Source organism: Limanda limanda, chromosome 21, assembly GCF_963576545.1.
Source record: "Limanda limanda chromosome 21, fLimLim1.1, whole genome shotgun sequence".
Taxonomy (NCBI): domain Eukaryota; kingdom Metazoa; phylum Chordata; class Actinopteri; order Pleuronectiformes; family Pleuronectidae; genus Limanda; species Limanda limanda.
In genome coordinates, this window is record NC_083656.1 from 2,231,494 (window position 1) to 2,249,880 (window position 18,387).

Consider the following 18,387-nt stretch of genomic DNA (forward strand, 5'->3'; position numbering starts at 1 on the left):
CTTAGTAGCTGGTGTGGATGTCGCAAACCTGAGGAACTATAAATGAAGGAAACTAAATATGATTTACTGGCAGGACTGTTCTGCGACGCCATCCTACAAGTGGAGGATGTTCAGTTTCCAATCCACAGGATCACCCTCTTTGGATGCAGTCTTTACTTCCAGTAAGCTGGTTACCTGATCTCACTGGGGAGAATATGAATCTTATTGATTCATCTTAATACTGCTACTACCACTAAGATTTACTCCTATTACTAATACTATTAGTCTTACTGTGGAGAAATAATCTGCCTGGAGAAAATACTGAAGAAAAAGAATATAGATAGCTTAACACACACACACACACACAAACACAAACAGTTCAAAACTTGTTTCTGGGCTTACCCATGGTGCAGGTTCCTAGTCTGTCTCCACACAGACAGTAGTCGCAGACGTGAGCGTTTCAAAGGGTTTTTAATGTAAGATTATGTAGTTCTTGTCCGTGTGAAATGGTTGAATATCTTTTTTAAATCTCTGCCTTGTCTCCCCTCTAACCCTCAGAGCTCTTTTTAGATGCCGTACAAACACAGGCCAGATTTTCCACATACCCCTGGTGTCTCCTGACATCCTGCGGATCATCATTGAGTTTGCATACACTGGCTCTGTTGCTTCCACAGAGGACAACGTGCAGGAGTTAATGATGACAGCTGATATGCTTAACATAATCGGCATCATAAAAGAATGCTCCCACTTTATCGGTGATCAGATCTGCCCACAGAACTGCATTGGCATCTGGCAGTTCACACATACCTGCCACAGCACCGAGCTGCGGGATGAGGCCTCCCGCTACATCATCCAGCACTTTGAGGATATCATTCCCTTCGAAGAGTTCCTGCAGCTCTCTGTGAAAGAGCTTACTGAATTCATTGCCAGAGATGAACTTAATGTGAGGAAGGAAAGTGTTGTGTTTGATGCAATCCTGCGCTGGATCGGCCACAAACCCAAAGAACGAGAGCAACACATTGCTGTGCTTTTGTCTCAGGTAATATATCTTTCTGTAACAAGTCTAGATTTACTGTAAATGTCCTGACTGACTGTTTTAACACCTGCAGCTTGATTCATTTGGAAAAAACACTGTTGCCTTAAGTTCTGTTTCAGTTTGGGTTCACATTGACCTATTATCAATATACTACGGGTCTTATCTACTAAAGGTTTGCGCGTGTAAAAGCATGTGCAAATGTGATTTCACCTGCAAAAAAACATGCAAGTTGCTCTAACGCATTGAGGATTGTGTGCAGAATACCACGGGCTCTCCATTTAGTACTAATCCGACTGGATGGACAGCACGAGTTATTCTGCATTCAATTCTCAGTTCGCACCGTTAGTAGAGCAACTTGCATGTTGTTTTGCTGGTGAAATCACGGTTGCATGTGCGCAAACTTTAGTAGTTCAGGCATTTAGAGTCAAGTTGATCGTGATATCAACTAGTTCTGTTCCCTTGTCCCTGTGTAGGTGCGGCTGGGCCTGACAAGCAAGGAGTACATTGTGAACAAGGTGATCCCCAATGTGCTGGTGAAGAACAACCCTGAGTGCAAGAAAATAGAAGACAATTCCCTCCAAATTATATTGCACAAAAACTCACGCAGATCCTTGCGGTCAGGTCTCAGAAACACTCTCGCCCGTCCTCGTGTGCCTCATTCCGTCATGTTGTCAAGTGGAGGCTGGAGCGAGGGCAATCCAATCTGCGATATTGAGGCGTACGATTTCTCTGCCGACCTTTGGATCAACATCCCAGACAAGCTGGAGCATCCTCGGGCCTATCACGGCACAGTCTTCCTCAATGGTTATGTCTACTTTCTCGGTGGCTTTGACAGAGTGGAGTATTTCAACAGCGTGGTCAGGTTGGACCTGGAGACACACACCTGGCAGGAGGTGGCGCCGATGTACTACCGCCGCTGCTACGTGAGCGTAACCGTGCTGGACGGGTTCATCTATGCCCTCGGCGGCTCTGACGGAAGGAATCGACACAGCACTGCAGAGCGCTACTGTCCCGAAACCAACCAGTGGACACAGATTGCAACCATGGACTTGGTGAGGAGCGACGCCAGCTGCACAGTACTGCATGGCAAGGTTTGTTATATATGAAAATAATAATAAGTAGCAATAGGTAGTATTAGTCACCTTTTAAAACCAAGAGAAGACCTGGGTACTCACTGCAGCTCCTTGTCTCCTTAGATATACATGTGTGGTGGTTTCACCGGGACCGAGTGCCTGAAGACGGCTGAAATTTACGATCCAGAAACCAACCAGTGGACAATGACCAGCCCTATGAGAATTAGTCGAAGTGGACTCAGTGCTGCTGCATATAATAACAAAATCTATGTAGTAAGTACACGAAACACTGCTGACATCTGATATTTTGTTTGAAACCACAAATTTCAACCTCATGGTGGCGCTAGAGAACTAGAGGAGGATTAGTTATACTTCTGCTCCTCATTCCACTCTCATAAGAATCTAAGCCTTCAAATCCACCAGTCAAACTGTCCAACTGCCTTCTTCTTTATTCTGTGTATTCAAATCCTTTTCCTCCTCCAGGTTGGTGGCTGTGACGGTCAATCCCGTCTGTCATCTGTTGAGTCCTACAACCTCCAGACCAACACCTGGCACCAGCTGAGCCCCATGTTGACTTGCCGTAGTAACTTTTGCCTCGATGTGATACAAGAAAGGTTATATGTCGTTGGGGGCTATGATGGCGCCTTCGTCACTCAAATGGCAGAGGTCTATAATCCTCACACTAACGCGTGGTGTAACATCACTATGCCAGACTTCCCCCGCAGCGGAGCAAGCTCCTGTGTTGTGACCGGAATCTTCAACATGGCTGACTACACGTTATCTCGAGACTCACTGCCACATTTAAATTTGCACGGAGTAACCGAGAATTCTGGGGATTCTGAGTAACACTTTCTGAGGTTTCTGGTATAACTACAGTATTTCCTTGTTTAAAACTAGACTTATATAGTCACATAAATACCAGTGAGTGAGAACTGGGTAAGATGAGCCACTTTTTACATTTGAAGGTTTTACTGCAAAACATTGAGTTTGGTTCTGCCAGAGGTTTCTTCCAGTTAATGAGGGAGTTTCTCTCTCCCCAGTCACCAAAGTGCTGCTCATTGTGGGAACTGTTGGGTTCTCTATAAAATATTTGAGGTCTTGATCTTCTTTGTAAAGTGTCTGTACAAATAAAATTGAATCAAATGAATTGTTTCAAACAAGAGTTACTATATATCCCTCGGGTGGTTGTGTACCCATGGAAATTAAATCAGGTTATTCAATTATTATGGTTTCAGAACAATAACCCATCATATAAAGTTGGTGAAGGATTAAACTGTGACCTTTGTGTGACTTAAACTTAACATCAGTCAACAAGGTATTTGTGACGTAACATCAACCTGAACTTGTAACAGTGAAACAGAAAGAGTTTGTGTTAGTGTATGTATGCAATGTCTATGTATGTTTGTGTGTGCATACGTGTATACATGGGGTTGCGTATGTGTGCAGTGAACAATGACCATTGGCTCAATTAATCCCCAAGTCACTGGTTCCGTTTCACACAGTAGCTCAGATCAACTTTTAGAAAGCAAATGAATCGTTTCAGTCAACGGAAACGCTGTAGTGCTTTTATTTTGAAAAGGGTGTCGTACAGGAAGTGTGGCATATTGGACAGAAACAGATTGAAACTGCCAGAAGATCCTTTTCTCTGTATATTCTGCTATGAACTGTGCACTGAATGTGTAAAGAACATGAACACTAAAAGAAAATGAACAATAATTAGTAAAACAGCCTTTCCTCTGCTCCAGATGAGGACGTGTGTCCAGTCACCATCACAGGAGACAATAAGGAAGTATTAACACTTGTGAGACTAGTCTGATCGATGTCTTACAATATTATGACGTTTTGTCACGTTTTTCATGCCACAGGCCGATTTGATAATTTATTGGTGTATAACTTATTGATTGTGTCTTAAACTTCTATTTAAAGGAGGAATGATGTTTTATCTATTTGTAATTTGCTTCTATAAAAAGTTTATGAAAGAAAATGGTTTGTTCACAAAGTGTTTCCTTGAAAACTGAGTCTGAAAATGTCACAAAACGTCCCCTCTCACAACGTTCAAGAATTCATATACTCACCAAAGTTTAATGTGTTTTTTTTTATTGGTCCATGTTCCATCAAGTTTTTGGGAAATCCGCTCTGTAGTTTTTGAGTAATCCCGCCGACAAACAAACCAACAGGCTTTGCCGAGGTTTTTCTAACATTGAAAAGACAGAGTGTAAAATGTATAGGGAGTGTCTATAACAAGACTCTGGTCACAGCCTGTCAGTCCAACAGGAAAATCCTCCTTCCAATCACATCACATCGGTTTTTCTATATAAAAAACACTGCAATTACCGACTCTTCATAAACTTGTGTTTTTTTATCCTCTGTTTCACAGCATAAGACCGGCTGCTTGGTCCCTCTTCCTCTCCTGAATCCACTCTGATGGTGAGATTCTTCTACTTTCCATATCAAATGCTAATCATTCAGTAATGTTTTTTTGTGATGTGTGATTATACACTGGGTTGTCAATGCTATTGACCGATAGTTCATTGGATTTGATAGATACTTCCCTGGTTTAACTCACCGCCTCTTTCCAACCAACCGGCAACTTCTCCAACCGTATTATACAAACATCACTACTTCTGTGATGCAACAATACCTACGTGCTTTAGCATTGCACAACTGATTTCATCCTTCCCTGGAGATGTTAGCCCAGATCTTTCTATTGCTCTCCTCGATTTCTGGTATGGTCCCTTCTCTCAAGAATTCCAGGATGAGCTGATCTCCTCCTTGCCTATCATCTCCAGCCCTCCTCAGTCAAGTTATCAGAACTATGGATTTTAAGGAGTGCTTAGGCTATCATCTAGCTAACATGTTTCCTTTGACTTGACGCAGTTCAACAACCCTACGTCCTTTTACCTCAGAATTGCGGAATCCTTTCCTATGATCTCACAGCTGTTTGATACACAATTCTTTCATCCATATGACTTATTCAATCCCCTTGATGTTGGTTGCCTTCCGCAAATAAACCAAACAAATAAGAGGGAAGGAGAACACAAACCAGATACACATTCAAATGAAGGGAACATTGTATAATGAACTCCGCCTGGCCGGACTGTTCTGTGACGCCATCCTCAAAGTTGAGGAGGTTCAGTTTCCAATTCACCGGACCATCCTCTATGATTGCAGTCCCTACTTTCAGTAAGCTGGTTCCTGATCAATGGGGAGAATATTCATCTTATTGAGTAATCTTTATGCTACTGCTACTACCCATGGTGCAAGTTCCTAGTCTGTTTCCAAACTTTGCAAGAATTTCCCTTTTCACTTTGTCCCTTCTGCTTGAGAAGTGCTAAAACTGGTCTATATTGTAGTGGTCCGTGTGAAATGGTTGAATATCTTTTTTAAATCTCTGCCTTGTCTCCCCTCTAACCCTCAGAGCTCTTTTTAAACACTGTACAAACACAGGCCAGATTTTCCACATACCCCTGGTGTTTCCTGACATCCTGCGGATCATCATTGAGTTTGCATACACTGGCTCTGTTGCTTCCACAGAGGACAACGTGCAGGAGTTAATGATGACAGCTGATATGCTCAACATAATCTGCATCATACAAGAATGCTCCCACTTTATCGGTGATCAGATCTGCCCACAGAACTGCATTGGCATCTGGCAGTTCACACATACCTGCCACAGCACCGAGCTGCGGGAAGAGGCCTCCCGCTACATCATCCAGCACTTTGAGGAGATCGTTCCCGTCGAAGAGTTCCTGCAGCTCTCTGTGAAAGAGCTTACTGCATTCATTGCCAGAGATGAACTTAATGTGAGGCTTGAAAGTGTTGTGTTTGATGCAATCCTGCGCTGGATCGGCCACAAACCCAAAGAACGAGAGCAACACATTGCTGTGCTTTTGTCTCAGGTAATATATCTTTCTGTCACAAGTCTAGATTTACTGTAAATGTCCTGACTGACTGTTTTAACACCTGCAGCTTGATTAATTTGGAAAAAACACTGTTGCCTTAAGTTCTGTTTCAGTTTGGGTTCACATTGACCTATTATCAATATACTACGGGTCTTATCTACTAAAGGTTTGCACGTGTAAAAGCATGTGCAAATGTAATTTCACCTGCAAAAAAACATGCAAGTTGCTCTAAAGCATTGAGGATTGTGTGCAGAATACCACGGGCTCTCCATTTAGTACTAATCCGACTGGATGGACAGCACGAGTTATTCTGCATTCAATTCTCAGTTCGCACCGTTAGTAGAGCAACTTGCATGTTGTTTTGCTGGTGAAATCACGGTTGCATGTGCGCAAACTTTAGTAGATCAGGCATTTAGAGTCAAGTTTGTCGTGATATCAACTAGTTCTGTTCCCTTGTCCCTGTGTAGGTGCGGCTGGGCCTGACAAACAGGGAGTACATTGTGAACAAGGTGATCCCCAATGTGCTGGTGAAGAACAACCCTGAGTGCAAGAAAATAGAAGACAATTCCCTCCAAATTATATTGCACAAAAACTCAAGCAGATCCTTGCGGTCAGGTCTCAGAAACACTCTCGCCCGTCCTCGTGTACCTCATTCCGTCATGTTGTCAAGTGGAGGCTGGAGCGAGGGCAATCCAATCTGCGATATTGAGGCGTACGATTTCTCTGCCGACCTTTGGATCAACATCCCAGACAAGCTGGAGCATCCTCGGGCCTATCACGGCACAGTCTTCTTCAATGGTTATGTCTACTGTGTCGGTGGCATGGGCAGAGTGGAGTATTTCAACAGCGTGGTCAGATTTAACCTGAGGACACACACCTGGCAGGAGGTGGCGCCGATGCACTACCGCCGCTGCTACGTGAGCGTAACAGTGCTGGACGGGTTCATCTATGCCCTCGGCGGCTCTGACGGAAGGAATCGACACAACACTGCAGAGCGCTACTGTCCCGAAACCAACCAGTGGACACAGATTGCAACCATGGACTTGGTGAGGAGCGACGCCAGCTGCACAGTACTGCATGGCAAGGTTTGTTATATATGAAAATAATAATAAGTAGCAATAGGTATTATTAGTCACCTTTTAAAACCAAGAGAAGACCTGGGTACTCACTGCTGCTCCTTGTCACCTCAGATATACATGTGTGGTGGTTTCACCGGGACCGAGTGCCTGCAGACGGCTGAATTTTACGATCCAGAAACCAACCAGTGGACAATGACCAGCCCTATGAGAATTAGTCGAAGTGGACTCAGTGCTGCTGCATATAATAACAAAATCTATGTAGTAAGTACACGAAACACTACTGACATCTGATATTTTGTTTAAAACCACAAATTTCAACCTCATGGTGGCGCTAGAGAACTAGAGGAGGATTAGTTATACTTCTGCTCCTCATTCCACTCTCATAAGAATCTAAGCCTTCAAATCCACCAGTCAAACTGTCCAACTGCCTTCTTCTTTATTCTGTGTATTCAAATCCTTTTCCTCCTCCAGGTTGGTGGCTATGATGGTCACACCCGTCTGTCATCTGCTGAGTCCTACAACCTCCAGACCAACACCTGGCACCAGCTGAGCCCCATGTTGACTTGCCGTAGTAACTTTTGCCTCGATGTGATACAAGAAAGGTTATATGTCGTTGGGGGCTATAATGGCGCCTCCGTCACTCAAATGGCAGAGGTCTATAATCCTCACACTAACGCATGGTCTGACATCACTATGCCAGACTTCCCCCGCAGTGGAGCAAGCTCCTGTGTTGTGACCGGAATCTTCAACATGGCTGACTACACATTATCTCGAGACTCACTGCCATATTTAAATTTGCACGGAGAAACCGAGAATTCTGGGGATTCTGAGTAACACTTTCTGAGGTTTCTGGTATAACTACAGTATTTCCTTGTTTAAAACTAGACTTGTATAGTCACATAAATACCAGTGAGTGAGAAGTGGGTAAGATGAGCCACTTTTTACATTTGAAGGTTTTACTGCAAAACATTGAGTTTGGTTCTGCCAGAGGTTTCTTCCAGTTAATGAGGGAGTTTCTCTCTCCCCAGTCGCCAAAGTGCTGCTCATTGTGGGAACTGTTGGGTTCTCTATAAAATATTTGAGGTCTTGATCTTCTTTGTAAAGTGTCTGTACAAATAAAATGAATCAAATGAATTGTTTCAAACAAGAGTTACTATATATCCCTCGGGTTGTTGTGTACCCATGGAAATTAAATCAGGTTATTCAATTATTATGGTTTCAGAACAATAACCCATCATATAAAGTTGGTGAAGGATTAAACTGTGACCTTTGTGTGACTTAAACTTAACATCAGTCAACAAGGTATTTGTGACGTAACATCAACCTGAACTTGTAACAGTGAAACAGAAAGAGTTTGTGTTAGTGTATGTATGCATGTCTATGTATGTTTGTGTGTGCATGAGTGTATACATGGGGTTGCGTATGTGTTCAGTGAACAATGACCATTGGCTCAATTAACCCCCAAGTCAGTGGTTCTGTTTCACACAGTAGCTCAGATCAACCTTTAGAAAACAAATGTATCGTTTCAGTCAACGGAAATGCTGCAGTGCTTTTATTTTGAAAAGGGTGTCCTACAGGAAGTGTGGCATATTGGACAGAAACAGATTGAAACTGCCAGAAGATCCTTTTCTCTGTATATTCTGCTATGAACTGTGCACTGAATGTGTAAAGAACATGAACACTAAAAGAAAATGAACAATAATTAGTAAAACAGCCTTTCCTCTGCTCCAGATGAGGACGTGTGTCCAGTCACCATCACAGGAGACAATAAGGAAGTATTAACACTTGTGAGACTAGTCTGATCAATGTCTTACAATATTATGACGTTTTGTCACGTTTTTCATGCCACAGGCCGATTTGATCATTTATTGGTGTATAACTTATTGATTGTGTCTTAAACTTCTATTTAAAGGAGGAATGATGTTTTATCTACTTGTAATTTGCTTGTATAAAAAGTTTATAAAAGTAAATGGTTTGTACACAAAGTGTTTCCTTGAAAACTGAGACTGAAAATGTCACAAAACGTCCCCTCTCACAACGTTCAAGAATTCATATACTCACCAAGGTTTAATGTGTTTTTTTTTTTATTGGTCCATGTTCCATCAAGTTTTTGGGAAATCCGCTCTGTAGTTTTTGAGTAATCCCGCCGACAAACAAACCAACAGGCTTTGCCGAGGTTTTTGGAACATTGAAAAGACAGAGTGTAAAATGTATAGGGAGTGTCTATAACAAGACTCTGGTCACAGCCTGTCAGTCCAACAGGAAAATCCTCCTTCCAATCACATCACATCGGTTTTTCTATGTAAAAAACACTGCAATTACAGACTCTTCATAAACTTGTGTTTTCTTATCCTCTGTTTCACAGCATAAGACCGGCTGCTTGGTCCCTCTTCCTCTCCTGAATCCACTCTGATGGTCTTCTACTTTCCATATCAAATGCTAATCATTCAGTAATGTTTTTTCGTGATGTATGATTACACACTGGGTTGTCAATGCTATTGACCGATAGTTCATTGGATTTGATAGATACTTCCCTGGTTTAACTCACCGCCTCTTTCCAACCAACCGGCAACTTCTCCAACCGTATTATACAAACATCACTACTTCTGTGATGCAACAATACCTACGTGCTTTAGCATTGCACAACTGATTTCATCCTTCCCTGGAGATGTTAGCCCAGATCTTTCTATTGCTCTCCTCGATTTCTGGTATGGTCCCTTCTCTCAAGAATTCCAGGATGAGCTGATCTCCTCCTTGCCTATCATCTCCTGCCCTCCTCAGTCAAGTTATCAGAACTATGGATTTTAAGAAGTGCTTAGGCTATCATCTAGCTAACATGTTTCCTTTGACTTGACGCAGTTCATAAACCCTACGTCCTTTTACCTCAGAATTGCGGAATCCTTTCCTATGATCTCACAGCTGTTTGATACATAATTCTTTCATCCATATTACTTATTCAATCCCCTTGATGTTGGTTGCCTTCCGCAAATAAACCAAACAAATAAGAGGGAAGGAGAACACAAACCAGATACACATTCAAATGAATTCCATCATTTTGTCCAGTGGAGGCTGGAGCGAGGGCAATCCAATCTGCGATATTGAGGCCTATGATTTCTCTGCCGACCTTTGGATCAACCTCCCAGGCAAGCTGGAGCATCCTCGGGCCTATCACGGCACAGTCTTCCTCAATGGTTATGTCTACTTTCTCGGTGGCTTTGACAGAGTGGAGTATTTTAACAGCGTGGTCAGGTTGGACCTGGAGACACACATCTGGCAGGAGGTGGCGCCGATGCACTACCGCCGCTGCTACGTGAGCGTAACCGTGCTGGACGGGTTCATCTATGCCCTCGGCGGCTCTGACGGAAGGCGTCGACACAACACTGCAGAGCGCTACTGTCCCGAAACCAACCAGTGGACACAGATTGCAACCATGGACTTGGTGAGGAGCGACGCCAGCTGCACAGTACTGCATGGCAAGGTTTGTTATATATGAAAATAATAATAAGTAGCAATAGGTATTATTAGTCACCTTTTAAAACCAAGAGAAGACCTGGGTACTCACTGCTGCTCCTTGTCACCTCAGATATACATGTGTGGTGGTTTCACCGGGACCGAGTGCCTGAAGACGGCTGAAATTTACGATCCAGAAACCAACCAGTGGACAATGACCAGCCCTATGAGAATTAGTCGAAGTGGACTCAGTGCTGCTGCATATAATAACAAAATCTATGTAGTAAGTACACGAAACACTACTGACATCTGATATTTTGTTTAAAACCACAAATTTCAACCTCATGGTGGCGCTACTAGAGGAGGATTAGTTATACTTCTGCTCCTCATTCCACTCTCATAAGAATCTAAGCCTTCAAATCCACCAGTCAAACTGTCCAACTGCCTTCTTCTTTATTCTGTGTATTCAAATCCTTTTCCTCCTCCAGGTTGGTGGCTGTGACGGTCAATCCCGTCTGTCATCTGCTGAGTCCTACAACCTCCAGACCAACACCTGGCACCAGCTGAGCCCCATGTTGACTTGCCGTAGTAACTTTTGCCTCGATGTGATACAAGACAGGTTATATGTCGTTGGGGGCTATGATGGCGCCTCCACCACTCAAATGGCAGAGGTCTATAATCCTCGCACTAACGCATGGTCTGACATCACTATGCCAGACTTCCCCCGCAGTGGAGCAAGCTCCTGTGTTGTGACCGGAATCTTCAACATGGCTAACTACACATTATCTCGAGACTCACTGCCATATTAAATTTGAACGGAGTAACCGAGAATTCTGGGGACTCTGAGTAACACTTTCTGAGGTTTCTGGTATAACTACAGTATTTCCTTGTTTAAAACTAGACTTATATAGTCACATAAATACCAGTAAGTGAGAACTGGGTAAGATGAGCCACTTTTTACATTTGAAGGTTTTACTGCAAAACATTGAGTTTGGTTCTGCCAGAGGTTTCTTCCAGTTAATGAGGGAGTTTCTCTCTCCCCAATTATGGGGTGCCGTTTGTCAAGCAGCTCACGCTGAAAATAAAAGCAACATTTTGTCACATTTAGCTTCAAACCATGTTTAAAAAACTGGTGTGAATTTTTGAGAGTCACTTTTTTGCACATTTACAACAATATTTGTCAACTTAGAGATATTTTAAATATTTAAATCCATATGTTAAATGTTACACTTAAATGTTAAATGTTAAATCTAAATGCTAAATCTAAATCTAAATGTTAAATTTAAATCTAAATGTTAAATTTAAATCTAAATGTTAAATCTAAATTTAAATGTTAAATTTAAATTTAAATATAAATGTTAAATCTAAATGTTAAATCTAAATGTTAAATTTAAATCTAATTGTTAAATTTAAATCTAAATGTTAAATCTGAATCTAAATATAAATGTTAAATCTAAATGTTAAATCTAAATCTAAATGTTAAATCTAAATTTAAATCTAAATGTTTAATCTAAATGTTAAATTTAAATCTAAATGTTATATTTAAATCTAAATGTTAAATCTAAATATAAATATAAATGTTAAATCTAAATGTTTCAGGTGAAACTAAATATTTAGCTAATATGCAAATTCAAATGCCGGTTACAGGAAGTAGTAACAAAATAAAAGAAGAAGAAGAATAAAAGTCCGTGTCTCACTCCTCCCGAGTGAGATTCCTGTTTTGTCTTTTCAAGTTAAAACAGGAAAAGTCCTTTCCAAAATAAAAACGTCAACTAAGGTAAAAGAAGAAATGAATGAAATGAATTGAAATGAATAAAACAAACGTCTAATCGCCTCCTTAGTTACTGAGTTGTGTGTTTAGGCCCCTGGAGGGTCTGGATACGACCTGAGCATCTGAGGACAAAGAGAGTGTTAGTCGCCTCCTTTAGCGACTGGAACCTTGGGTCAGACCGGAGGAGGCCTAACTGGAACGTCAGTGCTGGAGTGAAAAAGAAGAGGACAAAGAGAGTCTCTTAAAAATAATACGGTATTCTTTTTCCTGGGGGGCTCCGTAATAAACAGCAGGTCACTTCCTGTTTCCCCCACGGTAAGCCCGCCCCTGGGGGCCAAATCCTGACCTTTCCATTGGCCGCAGGCCACACTGACCCCTGACCCCTCCTCCAAGGAGGCTGGCCTCCTCCCAGGGATACAAAACCCCTGGAATCAGAGAAATCTCTCTCTTCACTCAGATGCCCAAGCGATAACAGGACCCCTAGGGGTCTTAATAGTTAACTCGGTATTTTTAAGAGACTCTCTTTGTCCTCTTCTTTTTCACTCCAGCACTGACGTTCCAGTTAGGCCTCCTCCGGTCTGACCCAAGGTTCCAGTCGCTAAAGGAGGCGACTAACACTCTCTTTGTCCTCAGATGCTCAGGTCGTATCCAGACCCTCCAGGGGCCTAAACACACAACTCAGTAACTAAGGAGGCGATTAGACGTTTGTTTTATTCATTTCAATTCATTTCATTCATTTCTTCTTTTACCTTAGTTGACGTTTTTATTTTGGAAAGGACTTTTCCTGTTTTAACTTGAAAAGACAAAACAGGAATCTCACTCGGGAGGAGTGAGACACGGACTTTTATTCTTTTTCCACACGATCTTCAACCGGCTCCACGCAGCCGCACATCCCTGCAGAAGAAGACCAAGCTTCATCCCGTCACGGAGCATGACTGATCCGCTCCGGTCCGGCCCAGCTGCGGTGCTCACGGGAGCTCGCCTGAGAGGCCAAGACATCGTTCACTGGACTTCCGGGAGATTCGCGCCAAGGCGCATGCAACCCACGAAATCACGGTCACAGTAAGAGGCTTATGTTGTCTGGGCAGATGTTAGTTTTAATATGTAGCGTGTTGATTTAATACTTGAGTGTATTTTGTTGATGGAACTTCCGTGTTCCATTGTTTTAGCCGGCCACTACTCCGAGCCGCTACTTCCGGTTTCCGGTTTGATCGCAATGTTTTGTGTTGCAAGTAAATAGGGCCGCGAGAAGCGCCTCCGCCCGCACTGTTAACGTCTGTGTGAGTCTGCAGTGATTTCACCGATCAGAACCTCGGCCCACAACGCTCGCTTGAGGGCTGAGGGGTGAATCACTGTTAACTCATCTCAGGCGTACTTTTAAGAGCTTCTTTGAACTCTCCTTACATGTTTTCTCATGTTCTCTCTCTCTCTCTCTCTCTCTCTCTCTCTCTCTCTCTCTCTCTCTCTCTCTCTCTCTCCTTCTAAACCGACCTATACACACTTCTGACCTGTATTTATAATACAGGTCATGTCACATAGTTAAATCTATGCTTAGAGAGGCTGAACACATCTGGAAACCATTCGGCCCCAAAGCCAAGCAGAGATAAGAATTCTCTTTGTCTAAAATTTCCTTTGTGTAATTCATGTGACGACCACCAGTGTGCGCTCCGGCCACATGGTGTCATTAACATATTCTCCATTTTGGATAACGTTAAGTTAAACCCACCATTTTGAGTCTATTATTGCCACGCCTCCGCTCTCTCTCTCCTCCCATCCTGGCTCTAAATTCATAACGGCTCCGCCATCTTGTTTTGTAGTCAATCCGCCATTTTGAGAGTTTTTAGGCCTTGATTCCACGAATCATGATCGGCCTCCATCTTAGATGTGATGTCACTACGCGTCATCGCCACCCCCCTTCTTTTTCTCTCTCTCTCGCACACACACACACACACACACACACACACACACACACACACACACACATTGATAGACACAGACAGACACACACACACAGAGACACATAGATGGACCAGAGGTTACATGCGTGTTCTAAATTGTGATAAGCTGCTGTTGTTATCTTTGAAATATGGGAGTTTGTTAAGATGATGAATCATTAAATAATACTAACTTTATTTCACACACACACACATAGACACACACACACACAGAGAGACACTTTGACACAGACACACACACACATAGAGACAGACATACATAGGTAGACCGCAGGTTGTCCATGTATTTCCTGAATTGTGATAAGTGCTGCTGCTGTGTTTACCTTTGAAATATTGGAGCTTGTTAAAATGATAAATCATTGAATAACATTATAACTTTATTTCCCCTTTTTAATAAATACTTTTGTAATTAAAGTATCTGTAGTCTGTGATTATTTGTGCATATGTATGTGATTGCAGCTGGATTATGATCGCCTGTGCTCGAACTTAGAAGCCTTCACTGTTTATTAAGTAATCGTTAATATTAAAATATTGACATTATTAATTTGACATTTATCATTATGAGACTGATAATTATAGCTTGACATCGTTGGCCCCTGGGAAACCAGGGTGGTGCCCCCCTTTCTCAATTATTAATATAGATAGTATTATTCTTAAATTGATAATTTTATTGTGTTGGACTAATTATTTTCATTATTCTTGGTTGATAACCTTATCATTGTTAATTGATAGCTTGTACTTTCTAATTGATAATTCCTATTTTCTCATTAGTGGTTTTATTGTTATTTGATTACTGATCATCTTCAATTAATAATTTAATTATTTTTGATAGATAATTTTTATTATTTTAATAATCATATTTCATGATTATTATTAATTAGCCAACGTCAAGTCTACTCCTATTGCACAACACCATACTCGCGGAAGTGGGCGACTGTGCATCGATACAGAGACATAACAGGATCGATCCATGTTTTCTGCTCCGTTCATTGTCTTAGCGAAGTCCTGTGTGTGTCTGTGTCTGCTTCCGCCTCACGTCCCTCTGTCCCCCGCTCACTTTACACTTTAACAATAAACACCAGCGCTGATCACAAGTTATTAGGACACCTGCAGGACTGATGTTATGATCTCATACTATCTCATAATAATGAGATACTGACTGCAGGGTCTGTCATGGGAGACTGTGTGTGTGTGTGGGGGGGGGCTGTGTGTGTGTGTGTGTGTGTTGGGGGGGTGTATGCTTGTCTCTGTTCCTCTTCACTAAAACTGATAATCACATGTATTTTTTAGTTATTATCCGATGATAACCGATCATGACTTCGGATCGCTCCGTCACTTTAACGCTGTCAGTCCTGACTGTGCGCGTAACGTTCTGCTCGTGTTGTGTGGAGCGGGGACTACGTGCACACGGTGTTTAAACATGTGTTTCATGAGCTCAAACAAACACAAAGTAAACATCAGTCCTGTACGTGTCCTAATAACTTGTGATCAGCGCTGGTGTTTATTGTTAAAGTGTAAAGCGAGCGCGGGACAGAGGGAAGTGAGGCGGAAGCAGACTCCGACACACACAGGGCGACCGGACTTTTAATGAGCGTCTGTTCTGATGCTGGAGCAGCGCTGGTTATAATTATTCAGCGGCAGCACATCGCTAAGACAATGAACGGAGCAGAAAACATGGATCGATCCTGTTATGTCTCTGTATCGATGCACAGTCGCCCACTTCCGCGAGTAGGATGGCTGTCCCCGCAGCCGCTCAGCCTCGACTTCCCTGCTCTGTGGCGCCCTGCCCACAACCCGTATCTCATAATAATGACTTATGTCATTATTATGAGATACCCGGATGTACATTGTCCTAAACTTTCTCGGGATCTCGCAAAAGTCATTTTGCTGTCCTCATTTCCCCCCGTGTCCCCTGGGGGGCTCCGTAATAAACACACTCTGACTTCTTCAAGCTTTTATTTTGTTACTACTTCCTGTAACCGGCATTTGAATTTGCATATTAGCTAAATATTTAGTTTCACCCGAAACATTTAGATTTAACATTTATATTTATATTTAGATTTAACATTTAGATTTAAATTTAACATTTACATTTAAATTTAACATTTAGATTAAACATTTAGATTTAAATTTAGATTTAACATTTATATTTATATTTAACATTTAGATTTAACATTTATATTTAGATTCAGATTTAACATTTAGATTTAAATTTAACAATTAGATTTAAATTTAACATTTATATTTAACATTTATATTTAAATTTAAATTTAACATTTATATATATATTTAACATTTAGATTTAAATTTAACATTTAGATTTAAATTTAACATTTAGATTTAGATTTAGATTTAGCATTTAGATTTAACATTTAACATTTAAGTGTTACATTTAACATTTGAATTTAAATATTTAAAATATCTCCAAGTTGACAAATATTGTTGTAAATGTGCAAAAAAGTGACTCTCAAAAATTCACACCAGTTTTTTAAACATGGTTTGAAGCTAAATGTGACAAAATGTTGCTGTTATTTTCAGCGTGAGCTGCTTGACAAACGGCACCCCATACCCAGTCACCAAAGTGCTGCTCATTGTGGGAACTGTTGGGTTCTCTATAAAATATTTGAGGTCTTGATCTTCTTTGTAAAGTGTCTGTACAAATACAATTGAATCAAATGAATTGTTTCAAACAAGAGTTACTATATATCCCTCGGGTGGTTGTGTACCCATGGAAATTAAATCATGTTATTCAATTATTATGGTTTCAGAACAATAACCCATCATATAAAGTTGGTGAAGGATTAAACTGTGACCTTTGTGTGACTTTAACTTAACATCAGTCAACAAGGTATTTGTGACAGAACATCAACCTGAACTTGTAACAGTGAAACAGAAAGAGTTTGTGTTAGTGTATGTATGCATGTCTATGTATGTTTGTGTGTGCATGCGTGTATACATGGGGTTGCGTATGTGTTCAGTGAACAAAGACCATTGGCTCAATTAACCCCCAAGTCACTGGTTCTGTTTCACACAGTAGCTCAGATCAACCTTTAGAAAACAAATATATCGTTTCAGTCAACGGAAACGCTGTAGTGCTTTTATTTTGAAAAGGGTGTCGTACAGGAAGTGTGGCATATTGGACAGAAACAGATTGAAACTGCCAGAAGATCCTTTTCTCTGTATATTCTGCTATGAACTGTGCACTGAATGTGTAAAGAACATGAACACTAAAAGAAAATGAACAATAATTAGTTAAACAGCCTTTCCTCTGCTCCAGATGAGGACGTGTGTCCAGTCACCATCACAGGAGACAATAAGGAAGTATTAACACTTGTGAGACTAGTCTGATCGATGTCTTACAATATTATGACGTTTTGTCACGTTTTTCATGCCACAGGCCGATTTGATCATTTATTGGTGTATAACTTATTGATTGTGTCTTAAACTTCTATTTAAAGGAGGAATGATGTTTTATCTACTTGTAATTTGCTTCTATAAAAAGTTTATAAAAGTAAATGGTTTGTTCACAAAGTGTTTCCTTGAAAACTGAGACTGAAAATGTCACAAAACGTCCCCTCTCACAACGTTCAAGAATTCATATACTCACCAAGGTTTAATGTGTTTTTTTTTATTGGTCCATGTTCCATCAAGTTTTTGGGAAATCCGCTCTGTAGTTTTTGAGTAATCCCGCCGACAAACAAACCAACAGGCTTTGCCGAGGTTTTTCTAACATTGAAAAGACAGAGTGTAAAATGTATAGGGAGTGTCTATAACAAGACTCTGGTCACAGCCTGTCAGTCCAACAGGAAAATCCTCCTTCCAATCACATCACATCGGTTTTTCTATATAAAAAACACTGCAATTACCGACTCTTCATAAACTTGTGTTTTTTTATCCTCTGTTTCACAGCATAAGACCGGCTGCTTGGTCCCTCTTCCTCTCCTGAATCCACTCTGATGGTGAGATTCTTCTACTTTCCATATCAAATGCTAATCATTCAGTAATGTTTTTTCGTGATGTGTGATTACACACTGGGTTGTCAATGCTATTGACCGACAGTTCATTGGATTTGATAGATACTTCCCTGGTTTAACTCACCGCCTCTTTCCAACCAACCGGCAACTTCTCCAACCGTATTATAC

At 41.3% G+C, this 18,387-nt stretch overlaps 3 protein-coding genes across 3 annotated transcripts; all 3 read left to right on the plus strand.

Moving 5' to 3' along the window:
• Positions 1–42: 42 nt before the first annotated feature.
• Positions 43–2,934, plus strand: LOC133028148 (kelch-like protein 10). Its single transcript, XM_061095343.1, has 5 exons — positions 43–161; positions 538–1,018; positions 1,489–2,106; positions 2,212–2,361; positions 2,572–2,934. Exons 1-5 carry the CDS (start codon positions 43–45, stop codon positions 2,932–2,934), a joined length of 1,731 nt encoding a protein of 576 aa, XP_060951326.1.
• A 1,840-nt stretch (positions 2,935–4,774) lies between these two features.
• Positions 4,775–7,903, plus strand: LOC133028149 (kelch-like protein 10). Its single transcript, XM_061095344.1, has 6 exons — positions 4,775–4,814; positions 5,115–5,271; positions 5,507–5,987; positions 6,458–7,075; positions 7,181–7,330; positions 7,541–7,903. Exons 1-6 carry the CDS (start codon positions 4,775–4,777, stop codon positions 7,901–7,903), a joined length of 1,809 nt encoding a protein of 602 aa, XP_060951327.1.
• Positions 7,904–10,109: 2,206 nt separating this feature from the next.
• LOC133028150 (kelch-like protein 10) lies at positions 10,110–11,328 on the plus strand. The gene is made up of 3 exons (XM_061095345.1): positions 10,110–10,547; positions 10,653–10,802; positions 11,008–11,328. Exons 1-3 carry the CDS (start codon positions 10,110–10,112, stop codon positions 11,326–11,328), a joined length of 909 nt encoding a protein of 302 aa, XP_060951328.1.
• Positions 11,329–18,387: the final 7,059 nt, after the last annotated feature.